We start from the raw sequence: 9,007 nt of genomic DNA, 5'->3' as shown, positions 1-9,007 counted from the left end.
TAAGAAATACCTTTGAATACTTTCTTGGCATGGAAGTTAGCCAGATCACTAGTTTTTAAGCTCTTCTGTTGTTCATACTGGCCTTGGACGGGAGCCAAAGGCATGTAGCCTTGCTGCACAGTGAGTGAGGCACAAGCTCCTCAAGTCTGCCATGATGCTGCGCTACCAGGTGGCCGCAGAGGTTCTCTCATTTGAGGTAGAAAGGAGGTAGCCTTTCCATAGGAGGAGCACATGCGGTTCTGTGACTTTCCTCAGAGGCCGCTGTAGACCTACAGTTTATTTTTGTGTTTGCTTACAATATATTGCTCTGTTCTGAGTATCATGAGTGCCATATAGTAAGAACCAGGAGTTTGTATGAAATCTAAACAAGAAAGAGGTATAGTTCCTTTTCCATAGCATCCTTAGCTTTTTAGGGTAAGTTACGTTTTCAGGCTTTTCTCAGAAAAGGGAGAGACATTTCCTTCTTTGGTCAAAAGTGAAAACTAATTGCCTGTCTCCAGGAGATGCAGATTTAGAACCACCAGATGTATGTAACATCTGAAAAACTGATGCAGATGCATACTGCTTATTTTACCCAAGATGTCCTAACCAGAGAAAGCTTCACACATACAGCCTGGATTTGAGGCTTAGGAAACTCCCTTAGCCACTGCTTTTGAATTTTTATAGTGTAGCTATTCCCTTGACACAAACTGGATAACCTCCCTGGCTTATTTCTCTGGCTTACTTTATCCCATGGTCGTAACTGCTCACAAAATGAGGAGGTCCTCTCCTCCATTTTGGCTAGGACTAACTGGACCATTGCATAAAGCTGAGGTTCCACCAAAGCAAAAACAACTGGACTGTCTTTCTGAGCACTGAGAACTATCCAAATTGTGATTACTTCAGTCCTAGAAAAGCTTTTACAGAAATATCTGCCCTAAACCACGTAGGACAACTGTGCATTAGACAAGTTCCTTATGAGCAATGTTCTTATATTGTCTAAAGCATATTTAAAGCTCCTAAATGCTAAATTTTTTTCTTATTATTACAAGTGAGTCCCACAAGCAAGATCACACCTGCAGCCAATTTGATCAAAATACAAACTACCTGTGCTTCAGAAGCTGAAAGCACACTGTTTTCACTGATCTATCCTTGTGGCCAAACATGTGATAGCAATTACTACCCCTTCTGCTTACCTCTTCATCTCATGGATTTTCTGTTCCTGAAGTTGCTTCTGTTCCCTGCCCTGCTTCAATATTAACGGAGCTGTATGTTTTAAATCATACCACTGATGCATAGCTGTCATTTTGTCTTTCTCATCTCACTTGGAAAAATGCAGAAGCCTCACAGGTTTATTAAACAAGACATACCTATCCACCAGTATGACCTACATCTAATTAAGTACAAACTCTCTGGGTGTTTCCTGAATAGCTTGCTAAAGTATTTCCATTTTTTTCCTTCCCTCACGTCACTGCCTCATGCTTCTGCAGTGTGATGACCCATGATAGGGCAGAGGTAAGGGAAATGGTAGTGCACCTGAGACTTTAGTTTTGAGAATATAACTTAAGACTTTATTTCTTCCCTTATTTCTAGAGAGACATTACCTTTTGAATAGCCCAGGAAACAGAGTTGAGGGGCAGCTCTGAAAATATTAGGGATCCTGATAAAATAGACATTATATCTTAGCTCTGGCATCAGATTGGCCTAATAGTATTGCCATTAGTGATGGGGAGGTGTAGCCCCTCGCTACAAGAAAGACATTGAGGTGCCGGAGCATGTCCAAAGAAGGGCAATGAAGCTGGTGAAGGATCTAGGTTTCCTCTAGAGAGGAAACAGTCTCAAGTTGCACTAAGAGCGGTTTAGATTGGATATTAGGAAAAGTTTCTTCACCGAAAGGGTTGTCAAGCCTTGGAACAGGCTGCCCAGGGAAGTGGTGGAGTCACCATCCCTGGAGGTATTTGAAAGACGTGCAGATGTGGCACTTAGGGACATGGTTTAGTGGTGGACTTGGCAGTGCTGGGCTTACGGTTGGACTCCATGGTCTTAAACGCCTTTTCCAACCTAAGTGATTCTATGATTCTATGATAAGATAAGGATCCATTGCTCTGGAAGAGGGAGCACTGTGTTTTGTCCATCCCTGACCCTTTTGCAATGGTAGGCAGGTCTCAAGCCCTGGTGAAAGAAAACATGCAGGAGTGGGATGCTGCCTCCACCAGTAAAGCTCAACTATCCTGTAGCCTCTCCCTCAGTTCCATCCTGAGAAAACCTGTACAAGCCAAAGAACTGATCCCAGGCTCTCTTTGCAGAGCTGTGACATGCCAAAATAATTTTGTAGGGGTTACACAACTTCAGAGCTTCCTGTAACTCAAAGCTTGGGGGTTTTCCCTTGATTGCACAAGAAAATGGGTGGTGAATGTAGTTGGATGATCTGTATCTCTAAATGAACTGGAGGGATTACAGTGCAGGATATACCTAAGGACACTTTGCAGAGCACAGGTAAGACAAAAAAGGAAAATTCTAGCTGATGAATCTTTTCTCCTCCTCCCCTTTTTACTTTAATTCAGTACGTTAATTAGTACATCTTGCTTTCCTCTTTCAAAGCAGTTCCCAACCCTTTCTGTAACCTCCTACGTCTTTCTAATCATAGAACCACAGAATGGTTTGGGTTGGAAGGGACCTTAAAGGTCATCTGGTTCCAGCCCCACTGCCATGGGCAGGGACACCTCCCACTAGTCCAGGTCGCTCAAAGCCCCGTTCAACCAGGCCTTGAACACTTCCAGGGATGGGGCATCTCTGGAATATTGTTCTCTTGGTTCTCTGAAAATATCAGCTTTAATACCCTCCATCAACACCCTTCCCTCATCTGAGACAACTCTCTGAATGCAGAGCATGGCTGCTGTGTGTCTCCCTCTTTGTTTTAATGCTTTGCTTTTCTGCGTGTCCTTTTATTGGAATAAAATGGGAGAGTATGTTTCTGTGAGATGTGAAGAGCGCAAATTAAAAATACTCTGAAAAGGCCAGTATTGCCCAGCCAAGGGAGGCCCTGTCTCTCCTGTGCCTTTTGCTGGTTGACTTCTGCTTTGATTCTTTGCTCAGAGAGATGGTCACGGTCCTGGTCTTTCAGTGTCTCAGAGTGACCTGGCTGGGAAGTCTCATAGGCTTCCGCTCAAACCAAAACAGTAAGAAGCACATGATGGGGTCCTGTTTTAAAATGCAATGTTTTTCAGGATAAATGGCACTCACCCTTTAGTTTTGGGAAACATAAGAACACACACACATGGAGTTATATATCAAAATATTATTGCCTGTGCATAAGCAGTTCTCAGACATTCTGCACAGCAGAGGGAATTTCAGCTTCAATAAGTATATTTGTATAAAACCAAAAATAAATAAATAAACAAATGTGTGCGTTTATCACTTTGACTTCAGTTCACTCTGTTGAAAGACAGAAGGTGATATCTGTAGGTTGAGGCAGAAATCTTTTCAGCCCACAAGAAGCAAAGGTTGCTAAATGTCTTTGTAAGGTACTTCCAGTCAAGCAGGGGGACAGTTTTGCAGTTACAGGGAAGCAAATGTAATGTTAGCAGTTCATCTGGCTCAGAATCAACACGCAGGCACAGCACACTGTTTCCAGAACCCAGCTGATGATTTCCTGCAGGTCCAGGCTGTAGCTTTGCTGTTCCAGAGGTGGTTTTGCCTTTCATAACTCACAAGTAAAAGTTACCTTGCTCTGAAGCCTCAAGTCAACACAAGGCAGCATTTGCTGTGTGATACCTACATGAGGTATCACTGCATGCATCACCCCTGTCTGTGTTCAAATCGTGTGCCTTGCACCAGCGCCTTAGCACCCTATTACGGCTGTACTTGTACAGAGGGACGGTGAATGTACCTTAGTTACTTAGCTGTAAAATATACCTTTTGTGTCCCTAAAGCTATATGCCTCGACAGGCCAGACATCAGCAGAACAAGCTCTGTCTAGTTGAATAAATACAAAAAGCACCATTATCAGTTATTTGTCCTTGTTCTTGTTTATATATCCGTGCCTGGCTATCTGGAGCTCTAACATTTTCCAGGAATGCCACAGAACTGCTAGGATACTCTAGCTCCTTCCCATGTAATGTGTGTGCTCGTAGCCTTTGATTTTAAACTCCTGATCATATTTTTCCTCCATATTTGATGTTTCAAATGTGTCGCTTAGCACCGTGGATGTGGGAGGTGTCCCTTCTGTAAAATTATCACTGTCACAGTCACTTGCAATACCTTCATCTTCTGCCACCTGTAATGTCTGAAAGGAAATGAGCAGCTCGGGATCCTCACTGAGCTGTGATACCTCACCGATCTGGGCATGCACATCAGCTGTTGGTTTCTGGTAATACTTGGTGAAATGATGAGCCTTCCTATGCAGGTAGTGCTCTTCAGCTGGAAGTTTGGCACAAATCCCCTCTGTCAGTGTTTGAAGAGGGGTCATTTCCAGGCATCCATCCCTGTCTGTATCATGCTGTCCATGTTCCCTGGGGCCTGGGAAACTCACATCAGTGAGGGAGGATATTCTTCTCAAAGAGAAACTGTGAGAAAGGGACGCCTTCTCATTTCCTTGGGATCCTGAGGTGTCCACCTCCTTCTTTCTCATTGGAAAGAAAGAGAAACCCAATGTACTTAGGTCAAGCACAGATCCACTATCCACAGAGAGACCTCCAGATCCAGAGTCCAAGCTAGTTTCCCCCTGAGCTGTTCTGGATGGTTGACAGTTGAGATGTCTCTTTGGAAACTGGGGCACTTCAGTGTATGGGATGACAGAACTGCTGTCTTCCTCCTCCTCCTCCTCCTCCTCCTCCTCCTCCTCCTCCTCCTCCAATGATGATGATGATGATAGGAGAGAAGCCATCCATGGTAGGTTATTTCTTGCTAAAGCTTTGTTTGTTTTCCTTTGTGACACTGGCTTTCCTGTGCAGACAAGATAGTCACTGAAGATTTCCTTTTCACTGAGCTCACAGTGAAAGGCTGGTCCAGCAGCTTTTAAATGAGAGAAATCCTACCAGGGAAAAGAAACAAGACACACAGATCAGTGAGTTAGTGATGCTTTTTAAAGAACAGTTTGGATATAAGAAAGCTTACTTATACTGGGACTTATGAATGCAAAACTGAGAAGTGCAGAATTCCCCCACTCCCCTCCCCAGTTATCCTCTGAAAATCAGCAAGACTGAGTCAGGAGTGGACCCCAGCGTTTGGGCCATACCAAAGCATGAGGTATTTTCTTTTGCTTAGCATCTTGTTTCAGCAAGCAGGTGATGAAGGCACTTGTCAGAAAGATGGGAAGGAAAAACACAGGGGTTGTGGCAGAAAATGGGAACTTCCATTCCACTGCTGAAAAAGAAAAAGACAGAAATAATCTGCTGGTGGTATATTTTATAGTAGTATGGGCTCTTATACTCAGTTTCTCTTTCAGAATCTCAGAAAATGCTAGGCTTAATATCCTTATTTTACAAATGCACAGAAAGGATAACAGACTTGCCTAAGATCAGACTCTTAAGTCAGAGTCACAGCCACAAATGAATGTTGATACCAGCCAGTAACTAACTCGGAGCGGGTTAAAAATGTGGCTTCATCCACATATTTTTCAGGATAAATTTGAATATTCCCAAAATTTCAGGATTTTCAGAAAATATTTCAGGGTTGGTTTTTTTTAATGAAAATATTTCTGCAGAAAGCAGGAACCTTTCACTAGAAAATCCAAAGAGGACATTTAACAGGAAGCTTCCCCCCCCCCCCCCCCCCCCCCTTTTTTTTTTTTTTAAAGCTGATTTTGGTGGAAATCTCTGACTTGCCCCAATCCTGTTTGATGTCTCACCACATCCTTTCCCCAGCAGGGCTATACCTTTGTGGTTTAATAGCACACACACTGGTTTGGAGAATTTGCTGTGCTTGAAGTCAATGCTCTGAATGGAAGATCTGGCACTTAAACAGTAGTTGCCTCTAAGTGCAGTGGTATCGATAGTCACCGTACTCTTCCTAAAGTTACGTTCGTATAGCTTCTGTTTAGAAACAAAAAGAACAGAGGTTGGAAAGATGATTCTTTATCTGGGTGGTGTTTCTCTACCTTTTTAGCATGTGATTCTCTTCATTGTGTTCTGTGGCTCCAGTGGTTGGAAGGTCCATGGAGGGGCACTTCATCTCTCGCTTGCTGTTTGTAGCAAGCATCTCTCCTACAGTTTATGGATTCGAGGGTGGGATTTCCACCTGGTGCTGTGCTCTGTTCTGTCACGACATGCTGTTAGCAGTACCTGAACTAGTTGTTTTAAACCTCAGATATTGCACTGTTATACAGACTGTAGCATAGCCTTCCCATCACATCTTCCTGATAAACATAGGGAACTAACCAATAAAATAAGGATGCACACACATACATCTACTTTTTTTTCTCTGGCTTTGCTTTAACTCTGGTTTGGCCATTTCATTTTCTCCAGGCTCTGGATCCTGTCCCTCCCTGCCCAGAAATGTGAAGCTATTTTCATTCAGGCTGGGCATCATTCCTCCATTTTGTCTAAGAAGTGCCACTTTTACCGACCTTGTCTTCAGATCCAGCTTCCCAAAGGTTCAAGTCGTACATCCAAGAGAAACTCTCCACACAGGTGGCCAAAGGGAAGGAGGCATTCACATGCATTAAGTTCTCCTTGACATTCACATTCAGCACTGGGGGAGCCAGTTCCACTGTAATTGAGTGACCAGACATAAGAATAGTGCTTACTTGAGTCTTAGCTTCGCAGAAGTAATGCTTCTCTGTGACTAATCTGCACTTCCGTTATCTTGCGATAGACATGAAGGAAGGAGGAAGGCAAGGGCATACTTCTTTTCCATCTAACGTACCCCCACTGGTAGGGGGAAAGCTTGAAGCCAGTCTGTTCACCTAGAGCACTGAACAAATTCTGACACCTGCGACAAAATTTATTTTCATATTATCATGGCTCATTGTTGTTTGTGCTCACTCAAATCTCTGTCATTCATAAAGCTGCTTCTTACTGTTTCTCTTTCTGTGGAGTGTGGTCTACTCATTTGCTCATGCCAACAGTGTTGTTAGGATGTCCTTTCCTCCAGGCTGTAACCTAACAAATACTCACCATCCAAATGGTATTCCTTGAATTGTGATTCTACCCATGGCGACCGGAATCGTCCAGAAACAGCTTTTACTCGAGCCCGGACTTTAACAAAGAGGTTTGGAAGCACACAAGTTAGATTGCAAGAGGTTCTGTGAATATTTTTGCAATGAGGAACCTTTATCCATTCATCCATGCGTTCCTGGCTAAAAGAAGAAACAGACATATATTAATATTAAACATGCTGTTTTATTATAATTTATAGAGCAAGAAAGGGAAGTGTTTTGAAGGCTGGGTACCAAATTTTGCTCAGAGTTTGGAGCACTTTCCACGCAGATAAGGATTGGTTTTGGTGAAAGGATGCAGCCAGATCACTGACCATAATGACACCGATTAATATACATGCACAGATGTTTGCCCTGTGCCATAGTTTCAATCAGACATCCTTTGTAAGCGCTTACCTTTCATACTTTACAGTGTATGTCACATCCGGTGGAGAGCCTTCTCCTGGAGTCCATGTCAAGATCATGTCAAAATCCTTTGACGATAATGTAACATTTTGAGGAGGGGGAAGTTGAACATGACCTGATTGAAAGGGAAAACTATGTGAATGATTTAAAATATCTTTGGGGATAGGAAATATCACCTGGATTTGACCAAGGTGGCTTCAAAATTTGGGGCAGAGCAGTTCAGTTAATTTAAGACTGAAAACTGGCTATGGAAGCAGGTATGTTCTGTGATGCAGTCGTGTTTTTCTCTTACAAAACAGCTTTTAGAATTAGGACCTACATTTGTGTGAACTGTCTTATTCTATAAGACATCATGGTCTCGATGGATTTCACTATGATCTGGTTTACAACCCCAGAAACTCCATCCTGACTCCCCTGCACTCCTACCTTCTAGCCCCTGGATGAGGCAGACATTCAGTTCCCATTCATTCAATCCCAGTTCTTCAAAGGCAGGTCCTACCATGAATGCAGTGAGCTGCAGCATGCAGGCTTGTTACCAGTACTTTCCTGGCACCCATTTCTTCTAGTAGATAACTGTATACATTGCTAGTGTTCACAACAAGACACATTCTGTAGATGGATTTTAAATTACAATTTCTTTACAGCAGAATATTTTGTGTGAATCATTCTCATTTCAACTGCTTAAAATTTGCCCATATGTCTTTTTTCCTACAAGAAAAGCCACATAGCATAGCAAAATGAAAAGTAACAAAGACAGCTGTACTGTACCTCTAGTCTGCCACAGGAAGCACAGTGCCATCAGGACTCTGACCCTCCAGGTAGACATGCCGAAACAGAAGTTTTCTGCTTATAATGTATTTCTTTTCTTGCTACCTTTTCATCGTGTTGTTTTCTTGTACTAAGTTGTATGAATTACAGAGGAGCATGCAGTGAATGAACTGCGCACGCACACAGCCTCGCTTCCTGGTTCAGCCCAAATACAGCAATGCACGTTGAACTGGGGAAGGAGCTTCGAGTGCTTTTGACAAAAAGAGGTTGTAAAGATTGCAGTACTACGCCCTCCAGTGTAACATAACTGAACTTTGTCACAGGCTAGGTGCAAAAGGAACACAGCTGAACGGTGTGAGCCTTACCTTGTGAGGCACTTCATTAAAAAATTGACCTTTGGAATTTACTTATGCGGCTGTGAACTATTGATAGAAATCAAATAATGTTTTATTGCATGAGATGACTGATAATAACCTAACAATAATAAAAACCAGTAACCAGTATGTGGTACTATGATAGTCTCATGTTTACAAGAGTCAAGGATTTTCTCTTAACTTACGTTGTCAAGAATGTTTTTCAGAAGTTAGGGAATTGCTCCACTTTACAGATGGGGGAAGTAAAGTGCAGAAATCAGACAAGGATCTGGCCCTTATACAAGTATGGGCAAATGAAGGGACATGGGTCCTTCTGATAAATCCT

At 42.7% G+C, this 9,007-nt stretch overlaps 1 protein-coding gene across 1 annotated transcript; it reads right to left on the bottom strand.

Annotated features, from left to right (window-relative positions):
• Positions 1-3,257: 3,257 nt before the first annotated feature.
• Positions 3,258-8,516, bottom strand: IFNLR1 (interferon lambda receptor 1). Its single transcript, XM_056333377.1, has 7 exons — positions 8,309-8,516; positions 7,532-7,655; positions 7,095-7,276; positions 6,545-6,687; positions 5,855-6,011; positions 5,216-5,343; positions 3,258-5,011 (listed from the first exon to the last, which is right to left on the bottom strand). Exons 1-7 carry the CDS (start codon positions 8,364-8,366, stop codon positions 4,079-4,081), a joined length of 1,725 nt encoding a protein of 574 aa, XP_056189352.1. The 5' UTR covers positions 8,367-8,516; the 3' UTR covers positions 3,258-4,078.
• Positions 8,517-9,007: the final 491 nt, after the last annotated feature.

This window comes from Falco biarmicus, chromosome 3 (assembly GCF_023638135.1).
Source record: "Falco biarmicus isolate bFalBia1 chromosome 3, bFalBia1.pri, whole genome shotgun sequence".
NCBI classification, from domain to species: domain Eukaryota; kingdom Metazoa; phylum Chordata; class Aves; order Falconiformes; family Falconidae; genus Falco; species Falco biarmicus.
This window is presented reverse-complemented; position numbering and strand designations above follow the sequence as displayed.

Coding starts and splice junctions, on each gene's coding strand:
- IFNLR1 (XM_056333377.1), bottom strand. CDS start 8,366: ATGTCTACCTGGAGGGTCAGAGTCCTGATGGCACTGTGCTTCCTGTGG. Junction 7,277..7,531: donor TACACTGTAAAGTATGAAAG/GTAAGCGCTTAC, acceptor TTCTTCTTTTAG/CCAGGAACGCATGGATGAAT. Junction 5,344..5,854: donor TGTGCTATTAAACCACAAAG/GTATAGCCCTGC, acceptor TTTCTTTTTCAG/CAGTGGAATGGAAGTTCCCA.